General features: G+C 46.2%; 1 protein-coding gene across 1 annotated transcript in view; it reads right to left on the minus strand.

The window, feature by feature from the left end:
- SPAG17 (sperm associated antigen 17) overlaps positions 1 to 1142 on the minus strand; it is a 109827-nt gene extending 108685 nt beyond the window's left edge. The window contains 1 exon segment of the mRNA XM_056338910.1: positions 1036 to 1142. Coding sequence (XP_056194885.1) covers positions 1036 to 1131 — 96 coding nt within the window. The 5' untranslated portion in view covers positions 1132 to 1142.
- Between the last annotated feature and the right edge of the window lie 11244 nt (positions 1143 to 12386).

Consider the following 12386-nt stretch of genomic DNA (forward strand, 5'->3'; position numbering starts at 1 on the left):
GAAAGGTCAGGAATTAAGTAGGTGATGGAGATGGAACCTCCACTCCCTTCTCATGCTTCAGGGAGGTTCTCCTAGAGTAGGGGTGAGATCCACAGCGAGAAAGGACTCAGGCACCTTGGAACTCTGCTGAAAAAATCGACATTCTAGGGAAAAATGGGAAACAGCAGCCTCAGCTGAGCAGCTAGCTCCAAAGAGTGATTTTGTTTGGCTAAACTTGTACTACATGGTTACTACCAAATATAAGTAAAAGCAAGTGTTTAAGAGCTTTTTGGACACCTGTGGCATTTTCTGGGAAAAGCAATTAGCCAGTTTAAAAGCCTCCTCCTGAACTCAAATTTCCCCATGCTTAACCAACTGCTGGCATGGTCAGAAAAAAACAAGCCCCAAACCCCAAACCACAGCAACAATGACAGAAACACCCTCAGTTTTTTAATAGGGCACAACTGGAACCCACCAAACAAGGAAGCCACAGAACTCATTTGTCTCACTTGCAGAAGCAGCGCTAGATAAACACGTGCGAGATAAATATTATTGTTTGCTAAACTACTACCCTACTTTGAAACCAAAGTCTCTCTTGCAAGTCAAGATTTATTAGAATTACATTGCTTACATAGAACCTGGAAACGTAAATATGCCTTTAGATCCTCACACGCTGTAAAAGAGGGGAAAAAAAAAGGGGGGGGGGGGGGAAGTGCCTTTTACCTACACACACTCAAGGAGGAAAATTACAGCCTCACATTTTCAACGCTGCAGTTAATGCTGTGTCAGCACCTCCGTCAAACCTCGGTGTTCAGCAGTTTATAAAACGTTCACTCCGAGCCAAAATTTGGCACCTGAGCCCCAGAAAGAAAGAAAACGGGGAAAAAGCAAGAAACCCTCTCAGCGGCGGGGGCAAAGGGGGGTGCAGCTCCGCACCGGGGGGCGACCTCGATGACCCCCCCGCGGCAACCAGGGCCGGGGCTGCGGCCTCCTCTGGCCCGGGCCCCCCACCCTGCTCCCCGGCCGGCCCCTGTGCTGCCCCTCGGCTGCCTTCACCTCCTCCAGGGGGGCAGACACCAGCGCGGCCTCCCAGCTCCTGCCCGCGGCTCCCGCTGAGGCGATCCCACCGGTTTTCGGCCTCCTCGGGCCCATGGCGGGGCGGGCGGCGGGCAGGGCCCACGCGTCGCCGTGGCGACCGGCTCCCGCGGGGTGACCGCCCTCAACCGGCGCCTGGGCCGCCCCTCTGCCGGCGGGGCCCGGTGCCCGCCCCGCGGAGCTCGGCGGGGCCGGGGTGTGGAGGGCCCGGTGCCCGCCCCGCGGAGCTCGGCGGGGCCGGGGTGTGGAGGGCCCGGTGCCCGCCCAGGGAGCCGGCGGGGACGGGGGTGTGGAGGTCTGTCCTGGGCCGACAGCGGCCTTCCCACCCGGCCGGCCTTATGGTGGGGTTCGGCGGGGCTTGGGCCGCCGTTGAGCCCCTTTGCATCGTCGTTTGCCACACGGGTGGGTGGCTCAGGACACCTGGAGCAGCCTCCAGCACCGGCTGCTCCAAGTGGCTTTGCCGAGGCTGTGTGGGAAGGGTTGGGGGTGCACGGCAGCAGTGCAGCGCCACCAAGGTAGACCTGGCATCCCAAGGGCTGCACAAACCCGGCAGCTCTCGGGGTGCCCGGGGAGGAGGGCGAAGGGGCTGAGCTCATGTCACGGTGCCGGAGCGTGACCCGAGCAGGGCCGCCTGAGGGGCAGCCAGGAGGGTGAGCGCACAGGTGTGGGCAGCCAGGCCTGCTCCCAGGCCGAAAGCACTCCAAATACTACCATATGTTACGGCACTGGGACCAGAAGGGGAGAGGGAGGCACAGTTGGGAGAAAGCAGGAGAGCTGCCAAGATAAAGAATTCATTACAGAGGAGTCATGTCGTGATCTCACACTGGAGACGAGTGAAATATTCTGTGTGATTTAACATTTGGTGAAAATATCCCAAACCACATGCTGCCCTTCCCCCACCGCCTTATACCGACCCGGGTTGCTCAGAGCCTCCAAATCTTTATTTCAGTTTCATCAGAACCTTAAAGCCCTGCTGTGCTGCACGTTATTGCTTCAGTCAGAATTCCATTCTGGGATGATCCTGACCTAGTGTATGTGCTGAATAAAACCTTTAATTACACGAGTTTAGTGGAGAAGTAGGAATTTACGTTTGTAGACTCATAGAATAGTTTAGGGTGGAGAAGGCCTTTTAGATCATCGAGTCCAACCGTTAACAGGCAAGCCTCATATCATCTTGGTCTGCAGAAGGGTATCTTCCCTGGGTTTGCAGACGGTGATGTAGTTTACAACATGGGAAAGCTGCGCAGAGGGTTTGCCAACACCCATAAACATTCCCCCCTACCCCGCTTCTTGGCTGGTGTTCATTTTCCTCTTTTTGAGTTTTTCTTTTGTTGTCCAGAAAAAAAATCAGACTTCAATTGTTCACAGAAATAGGCAGTGTGACATTCCCACCACACCCTTGTTCTTCCTTAAAGTCATGGATCTGCAGCCTGTGCCTTCTGAGGTGCACTGAGAGAGTAGGGGAAGGTGGAACAGGGCAGGAGCACCAGTCGATGCAGCAGAACAGGACAGAGGTATGGGGCAGAATGCACAGATAATGGTGCCTTATTATGAACCACACTTCTGATTTTTCAGGGCTGGATCTAAGCTTCAGAAGGACCAACGGGAGAGGGTTGTGCACCCAGATCCTGATGGTATGGCTGGAGATGGGCACTACCATGATGTCTGTGGGAGAGGACAACTGCTTGACTATGCCCGCACCTGGATCTGTACGTTCAGGATCATTAGGAAGGTTAAAAAACAGCAAGGCTGATGTCAGCCTACAAACAGGTCAGAGAACATGAACAATAACTGTGAGAACCATGAACTGGCCTGTTTGTATCTATTGTGTGTTTGCTTTGATGCAAAAGGATTATTTGAAGGAAGCTGTTTTGTTCTGCTGCTTACCATCTTAGTAAATGCATCTAGATAACTTGTTTATTGTTGCTGGATGCTATAGCAAGTAGAGAGTCAAGCTGAAGTAGGACAGCTGATCACTGGGAGCTTTACCAGTCCATTTAAAATTACCTCCACCACTCTCCTGAACAAAAGAGAGAAAGAAATGTATAGTTCTGAAATAGGTTCTCCAGTAATGAAGTCAGCTAAAGACATCTTCTGTTTGACTGCTTGTCTTTGTCCACTCAGTTATGCTGCCAAAGACCCTTGTAGGCCAAGCTGTAAGCCAGATCATTGAAACCCTCGTGGTTAAATCCTCCCAGAGACAAAAGAGGCAAATAAAAAATATCAGGAAACTACAAATCTCTGGCTTTGTTTCCTCCAAATGGATCTGGATGGCAAAACACCCAGTTGTGACTGAGCCATCTGAAAACCTTCAGCTTCCTTCTGATAACTAAAAGATGAATTTTCTGCAATCTTAAAACTTGTGTTAGCAAAACAATGTAATTCAGCTGTACCGATAAGCTGCAGATGAGAGGAATAGGCAAATCAAGGATCCAGAGAGACAACACACCGTTTGGGCTACCTTCTGCACAAAAAAATGTAATGCACCATTGTAAGCCTGACATTTCCATGTAACAAAATCGGGTCTACTATTAGTGGCAAGAGTTAACAGGCCTATCTGTGATGACTTTGTGTATGACAAGACTATTTATGGTGAGATTTTCAGGGAGAGTGGCAACCTAAAAATCACAAAGCCAGCCTTTCTATTTTCTGGCTTTTTAAAAAGCATCATTTGTGAATATGAGTGGAGTAACCAAAGCCATGAATTTATAATACACTTGCAATTCTGAATGATACTCAGTGTAAATAAAAGGTAGCTTACTATTCCCTGCGAGAGGGGTTAACAAGCCTGTGTATTCTGTATTTACACAGCAGGATAAGAAAGCCTGCATGGTTAATACTGTAGAGTAGTTACATGTTCCTGTGCCACACTTAACAAAAATGAAGGAGTGTTTAAAGATCAGGTATACTCTTTACCTCCTTCTGGAAGAAGACACATTGGTTACCTTTTATTTCAGGGTGATTTAAAGAACATTCACACTTACTTGTTCTCCAGTAAAGTGTGGGGAGTGGAAAGGCATTATTACTAGCTGTAAAAGTCATGTCTTCTCTACTTGTCCTGAAATCTTAACTAAAGAAATAGTTGACTAAAGAACTGGTAAAGGGTTTGGATCTTAAATAATTAAAGCCTAATTGACTGAGAGGGGAATTAATTTTAATCGTGCTTGGGGTTTTTTTGCTTTTTTTTTTAAGTGCTTATTCTAAATGCTTGACAAATATTTGGAAAAAAATTATCTTTTCAGTAAGAGCCATCAACTTCTCACCTTCAGTTGAGAAGTCAGCAAAGACACCTCTTTGCTTGAGCCCTTAAGAACACATTAATTGCTTTATATTGCTTTCATAAGATTTAAATGTTTCTTAAATGGGGAGGCTTCCTGAATTATGGCTTCAGAAAGCTGTTTCTGTTTCAGAAAACTTTCCAGAAGGTTGTCTAGAACAGCTAACAGGGCCTTCAGCGCTGCTAAGGAAAACAGTCCTTCGTATTCCTTATATTGTAAAAGAAGAAAGGTGTTTGGTTTTTTTTTAAAAAGGCACTCTTTTGAAAGAGAACACTGTTCAGACTTTTTTCCCTCAAAAAGGAAGAAGAGGAAGACCACAAAACTCATTTTGCTTTACTTCCCAGTTTCATACCACTGCAGCATCTGGGCTGGGAACAGCTTTTGCAGCCCCCCAGGACCCAGCCATCTCACAAGTTACACAGATTTGGCAGCTATGGCGTGCGTTTCCACAGCCTCCCTGAACTCTCACATACCAAGTTGGATGCAGGAGGCCTTGCCTACAGTTGCTGCTCTGGCCACCAAATGATTCCTTATAATTTATTTCTCAGTCTCTAAATTCGTTTATATAATTTGCATAAAGCTTCCCACATGGACTGCATTGGCCTCGTGGATGTGGACCAAATATCTGTCTTGGCTTTAGGATCTAGAAAGCTTATTTCTACATCAGTAAATTATAGGTGTGTGTGCCCTGAAAGGGACAAAGGTTAAGCTGAGCATAAATTTATTAATGCACTCCCCTCCTGAATGTGGCGTGGTGTACTTACAATTTTTCTGGCACCAGAGGTCAATAATTTCTTGATTAGACTGAGTTCTAGCTAATGAAACCATAAAATAAACTCTCCTCTTCGGATTGTAATGTGCCTTTCCTAATAAGATAAGGGTCGCTAGAGGCTTGCAAGCAGGGATGGTTAGAGAGAAAAGGAACAGCTCAATTGCAAAGACAGTGCAATTCAGGTGAGTCTGTCTGCCACAGTGCAAGGCCTGCCCTTGCTGGGCCACTATACGCACAAATCAATAGACCAAACCTGTCCATCTAAGAATGAGGCAAAAAGCAGAGCAATTTTTTAATATTCCCTTAGGCCTCCAGCTCTAGCATTTAAGTGTTGGCCTGGCTGCTTGTTTTTCCTTCCCTCAAAAATTTCTTGTCAAGCTGAGTTACAAATGTCTGTAGCCTCTGTTACTTATCACAAGCGTAACACACAGGACAGATCAAACTTCCTTTGTAGATACAAATAAGTTTACATTTAAGAGTCTCCACCAACTTTGTTTTACTGGGGAAAAAACCTTACAAGGCCCTGCATTTAATTTTGGAAAAGATGCTTTCGTAGTCTGCTCTCTCCCACGTGCATGCATGTGCGAGGAGAATGCTTTTTCCTCTCTACAGCCAATGGTATGAGGATTCCTGGCACAGCTCTAAATGAAATCCATTATCATCTGTCAGTAAAATGACTTCCAAATTCCAGCTGGATGCTGTGCAGCAGTCTCTTTAAAGAAAGACTCCCTCTGCATTTAGTGTTGTACTTCTGTCTCTAGGTAACTGAAGTTTGGAAGCAGTTCAGTGCTGCCAGTCAGCAAAAAAGTCCAATTTCAGATATCGTAGGCTTTACTCCTGCCCCTTTCCAAAACAGATCACAAGGTTTTATTCTTCTCCCTGAAGAAATAAATCCAAAGAAAACATTTTCCCACCCTTCCAGAAAGCCAATCTCCCCACCTCCGCCCCATTCTCCTGCACTGTCAAGCCCTTTGTCATTGCCTGCTTGCTTCTGGTGCAGGAGGAGCGATGTCCCCTGGGTTAGGGAGCCCTCCGTGGAGATCTGCTGCTGGAGCACTCCTCGCGCCTATGGAGATCTGCTGCTGGAGCACTCCTCACTTCTACTGCCGTCCAGGGAGTTTGCCACAGTAGTGCTGAGCACTAACCACTAACATTTCTCAACAGCCAAACAAAGCAAAATCTAAATAAATGGAATTTGAAACATTGTATCCTTACTGGTGCAAAAATAAAACCACTTCTAATCCGTTAAAACCAAACATTAGCTCCATGGAGGGTAAACAGACCTAAGATATATGCCAGTATTTGCAATGAAAATGTTCATAGTAAGTGGTGGAAAGACATGGAGTGTTTGTTTATTTTTTAAAGGAGAAGAGCTTTTTTGTAAAAATTAATGCAATCTGAAGTGGAGTTGGATAATTAAATGGCTAGAGCCATAATACTTTGGCCTTGGTATCCTAATTCTGTGAACTTGTGTTTAGATAGGTTTTGTCTGAATTTTCTGTGGGTAATGTCTATTTTTTGCAGAATAAATTGCAACAATATATATTATTCTGAAACTGTTGCTTCAACTTTAATTCTTTCTCCTTTCTTTCCCATCTGTTTCCCTGAGCACATGAACTCCCCTGTAGCTTTTGGAAAGAAGTGCATGGAGTAGCAACTATTTCCATCTCTATTTTGGCACCTGGCACTCTCAGTCATACTTGTGCCTAGAATCTACTTTATAGAACAGCCATGGTTAAACTTCCCAGTCTTAGGACTGTATCCCCAAACACCATCATCTCTAAGCTTATCATCCGCTAAATCCTTTACTTTTCCATAAACCTGAAGTCTAACCATCGTCTCCTTACCTCAAACCAGAAGAACACTCTGTGCTTCTCTCTGCCCCCACCAGCATCATTCCTACATCACAGGCTTTTCTTATTCTGCATCTCCAAAATTCAAGCTAGACCCCAGTCCCCTGTGGTACCCCCCCTCCTGTGTCAGCGGGCTGTGCCACCATAAAGACTCCAAGCCAGCACCTCCTGGCAGCACACCTTGCGAAGGGCCAGCATCTCTCCTGCCAGTCCTTGCTTGTAGAGGAGTATATAGAGGGCTGTATGAAAAATTTATTTGTTAAAAGGTTGTAATGTTTATTAAAAACATTTTAAAAAAAAAGGACAGGGAGGTGTAGTGGAATGAAGCTGGGTTAATTAGCATTGATAATATACAGAGGCGGTGGGGTGGCTGATGGGGTTAATGTGCAGGTGTGGCTGGTTCTGTTACGATGTTGGGCAGCCAAGGAAGAGAGAGCAGCCGAGGAAGAAGAGAGGGAGGAAGATGCAAGAGAGGAGAGAGCAGGCCCTGGGTGAGGCGAGATGAGAAGGCAGCAGAGGGACTGTATGAAGAATATGCTGGTATGAGATGGTAAAAGACCTTGTTGCAGCTTGATAGTTTGGAGAGTGCTGCGACACTTGCTTCTGGGTGCAACAGGTCTGTGTGATCCAGGGTGCACCTGCCAAGCACCCCAACCTGCGAGCAGCCCCCGCAGTGCTCTGACAGGATTCATGCAGATGTGGTGCCCTCCCTCGCCAGCTGTGCTGCAGGGCCTCCTCCCTTGTGCTTCATCGAGCACCCCACTGCCACTGTTTCCCAGGCGACGTAAGAAATTAAAGAATGTGGGCAGGCTGGGTACTGATACAGCCGGTGACTTGAGTTCACAACCTAACATTTGGCCAGCCATCCTATAGAAACTCCTGTAGATGATTTGGGAATTTACTTATTTCATCAGGATTTAGCCCTGGACCTATGTAGTGCCCCCTGCAAGTGCTGTAGCCCCAGCTGTTACTAGGAAAAGCACAGTAAGAATTCGGAGATGGGACTGAGCAGGCTATGAGCAGTCTCTGCCTGCCAGGGCCTCATCTTGCACCCTCCTACTGCGATAAGTGAGAGACAGAAAGGTATTATCAAATGTGGCTCACCTTTGTGGCACTCTCTGTAATGGAGTGTTTTCTTCAGCTTCTTTGGATGGACACTGTGCAGTTATGCAAAGTCACCACACAAAAAAAGACGGTTTCCTGCCCCCCCAAGTCGGTGTATGTATCCTATCACAAGGTTTTAGTGAGTCTTTACAATATGGGAAGTTGAAAGGATTTGTGCTGTCTTTGGTTCTGCAAATGATGGCAAAAACAAGGCACTGTCAGATTTCCTGCTTTTCTTAAATTAGCTGTTTGAATGAAGGAGAGCAGATTTCATTTAAAATTCTCAGAAAACTAATTATTTAAAGAGCAAATGATAGAATTTTAGGAAAGGTAAACAATGTTTTCAATATTTTCATCCCTATCAGATGTCAACACCTGCTTTAATGTAAAACCTCCACTTACTACTGACAAATGTTATATAATAATAGAAGCTGTAAAGAATTGGAGACACCTTATCATCAACATTGTACAGCTTCTGCCATGACCAGCCATTCCTGTGGATTCAGTAAGCTTTAAGCAAATAAAATGCAGCAAGTGTTTACATTAGACCATTACAGAGATCAAGTTTAAAAGGATTTCTAATTAGCACTTTTCTTAGTTAACAAACTGTGTTTGGAAGTTAGTTAGCACTAATTCCTATCAGCCAAATTTCTTAATTCACATTAACAGCAGTCAGAACGAAAAATCAGGCCTTTTCCCATCTCCCTCCATCTCATTACTGCAAAGTGAAACATCCACTGTGGCAGGGCTGCCAAGTGCTGAGGACCATCAATGGAAGAGGTACCCGAGCTGGATGAGGTCTGTCCCTGCTCCCAATGCACTGACCTGCCTGTGCCAGTGTTTGCAGATCACACCGTCCTTGATGCTTATTTTGTATCTAGTGATTTTTCAGAGGTGCTAGTCAGCGTTTGAAAAGAATGTGGAGAGATTTGAAATAAACAGCTGAGCTTAGCATTTCGGCTGTGGTGTCCAAAGCCTAATTCTCTTCTATGCGGATATATTCCAAGTACACAAACATCATGAAGTCATTGTGACTGTCTGTCATCAGGTATGGGAAAATAAGACTGTAAACAAAATGACAGAAAATGGAATTTCTTAGCTTTCTTTAAAATGTATGTTAAAAGCCAACAGAAAGCTTTCTTTGGTGAAAAAGTCTTCTTCCATTTGCCTTGAATGATCATTGCTTTTCTTCATCATTCCACAAAATTCTATGATGACTAAGCAATAATAATTTAAAGAAAGCACTGATGAATTAGTTTTCTGCAAACTCCTGTCAGTAAACCAGTGTAGATCAATGAAACGATGAGTGGTGTTCCTCAGGGCTCCGTACTGGATCCGGTGCCCTTTAACATCTTTGTCGGCAGCATGGACACCGGGATTGAGTGCACCCTCGGCAGATTTGCCAGCCACACCAAGCTGTGCGGTGCCATCACCCACTGGAGGGAAGGGGTGCCATCCAGAGGGACCCAGACAGGCTTGAGGCGTGGGCCTGTGAGCACCTCATGAAGTTCAACAAGGCCAAGTGCGAGGTGCTGCCTGTGGGTCAGGGCAGTCCCAAGCACAGACACAGGCTGGGCAGAGAACAGATTGAGGGAAGCCCTGAGGAGAAAGACTTGGGGGTGTTGGTTGACAAGAAGCTCAATGTGGTGCAGCAACATGCGCTTGCAGCCCAGAAAGCTGACCCTGTCCCGGGCTGCACCAAAAGCAGCGTGGCAGCAGGGTGAGGGAGGGGGCTCTGCCCCTCTGACCTGCTCTGGTGAGACCCCCCTGCAGTGCTGCGTTCAGCTCGGGGCCCCCAACATAAGAAGGGCACAGACCTGTTGGAGCGGGTCCAGAGGAGGCCATGAACATTCTCAGAGGGCTGGAGCCCTTCTCCTATGGGGACAGGCTGGGAGAGCTGGGGTTGTTCAGCCTGGGGAAGGGAAGGCTCCGGGGAGACCTTAGAGCAGCTCCCAGTACCTAAAAAGGGCCAACAAGAAAGCTGGAGAGGGACTTCTTACAAGGATGTGTAGTGATAGGACAAGGGGGAATGGCTTTAAGCTGAAAGAGGGTAGATTTAGATTAGATGTCAGGAAGACATTCTTTACTGTGAGGGTGGTGAGGTGCTGGCACAGGCTGCCCAGAGCAGCTGTGGGTGCCCCATCCCTGGCAGTGCTCAAGGCCAGGTTGGACGGGGCTTGGAGCAACCTGCTCTAGTGGAAGGTGTCCCTGCCTGTGGTGGGGGTTGGGCTAGGTGACCTGTAAAGGGCCCTTCCAGCCCAACCCATTCTATGATTCTATGAAGTGCAACTTGTCTGGTTTCCTTTTATATAAAAGTCTGACATTTGCAAGATTTATTTGAACTTTTGGGGAATTTTACAACACCAACTATTGCTTTCCAGGACAGAAAATTAATGAACTGAAACTGAAAGGCCGTCTTCTGGTCTAATGATGTTTAGACAACACTAGAAAGACAGAACTATGCCACCAAGAAGTGTGGGAGTTTGGGTGTAATAGAAAGGCTACTCTGAAACCGAATCACTCCTAGGGTAGTTTACATTTCAGAGGTGATGGAGTTGTGTTTCGGAGATCATAACATAGCTCTTGCACAAAAGGTTCAATCAGCACATTATGTTTCTTTTTAGAGCTTGGTACTTGGGATTCCAAGCTGGTGCAAATATATTGCTGTTATTTTGGGGCAGTAAGCTAGCTGGGGGAAAAGCTGATCAGTTCTGAAGCAAGGAAAATACTGACTACTAAAGCTCAACACTTACCTCATTCAGACCTTCCCCTCGGAGTTCGAGTAATTCTAGATGCTTCGAACAACAGGCTGAGGCCCAGGTCTGGAGGCAGTTAGCTCGCCAGGTACTGTGAGTGACCTGAGCTTACGTACCTGGCTCACACACCGTCAGCCACCCATCCTGGAGCGCTGGAAGTACACTGATGTCTAATTAGAGGGCTATCTAATAGATGGAGCTGGCTTACCCTTCTTTTCTGCCCAGAATGACTGGATTAGCAACACGTAGTAGATACAATTGGCAGCACTTCTCATCCAGTGGTTCTAATAGATTTTAATGGAATCAAAGTAAGTCAATTGATCCACTACACGTACTAGGATGCTGTTCAAATCAGAGACTTGGAGATCTTTGCTGGTCAGCCCAGTGGAGCTCCCAGCAGAAAGCACTATCCTTTTTGCTTTTCAGAAATATGGCAAAATGATGGAAAGCTTCACAGTGCAGCTCCAGCTTTGCAAATGCATTCAAAACCATGCTGAAAATATGGACATTTAACATTACAGCTACCTTTGTATTGCCTTATTCTACCTTTCTTTCTTCAAATTCTATTCTAGACATACTACTGTACAGAAGTGTCTTGCATTTGAGGTAGCTTCTACAAGCTGCATCCGAGGTAACAAGCCTGCCTTCCACAAGTTTTAGCAGAATCTTATAATTGTGTTTTCCAGAGCTCTAGGTCGTGAGTGTACGTTTGAAACAACCAAATGATCACATAGCAAATATTATAGTTTCATGGTTCAGCGTGTACACTCTTTGCCAAAGTGTTCATGAAAATGAACATGGATGCTTCAGCTTGGCCTTTGGGAGGCGTTCCTCAAGGCTGCATTTATGACATCATTAATTATTTCATCCACTAGCCAGGAACAGTGTGGTTTTCTGAAAGAATGAGGACATTCCTCTTCCTCATCTTATCTGTGGAGGGGATGTGAAGGCATGGAGGGAACAGAGGAAGGACGGAGCTCAGAACCCTGGAGCACACTGCATCGCTGCTGCTGCACAGAAACAAGCAGTCTGCATGGCTGGAAGTGTGATGAAGGGTGAGAAGGCACTAAAGGCAGGCATTTGAAGCTGGCAGAAAATAATTCCTGATCTCTTCATGCAAATACACTGCTGGCGGGGCATGGTGCTGGTGGGGCATGGCAATATTACCACTGGGGACTGTGCTAAGTGTTTTATGTCTTGTTAAACTGAGATACCTTGACCTGCCTTAACCTGTTTGCTTGCCCATCCTCTCGTGCTGAGCCCTAGACCTCCACTTATATATTTGGAACTTAAAGAATTGTTGAAGGGAGGAAACATTATGCACAGATTTTCATCCATTTGTTATCCTCAAGTCAGTGGGGAAATAGAATGTTTTAATTGAGTTTTGAAAGGCTCCTGACCTAGATGGGAAGCCCTGGAAATCATTTGCATCAGCCTTTCTAAAAAAACAGTTTATCGGTCTGATAAAGATCAAGCTGGGGATGTCTTGCCCAGCTGCTTTCTAGGATATTTATGAGGATTTGATGATGATGTGTGCTTCAAAAAGCCT

Source organism: Falco biarmicus, chromosome 5, assembly GCF_023638135.1.
Source record: "Falco biarmicus isolate bFalBia1 chromosome 5, bFalBia1.pri, whole genome shotgun sequence".
Taxonomy (NCBI): domain Eukaryota; kingdom Metazoa; phylum Chordata; class Aves; order Falconiformes; family Falconidae; genus Falco; species Falco biarmicus.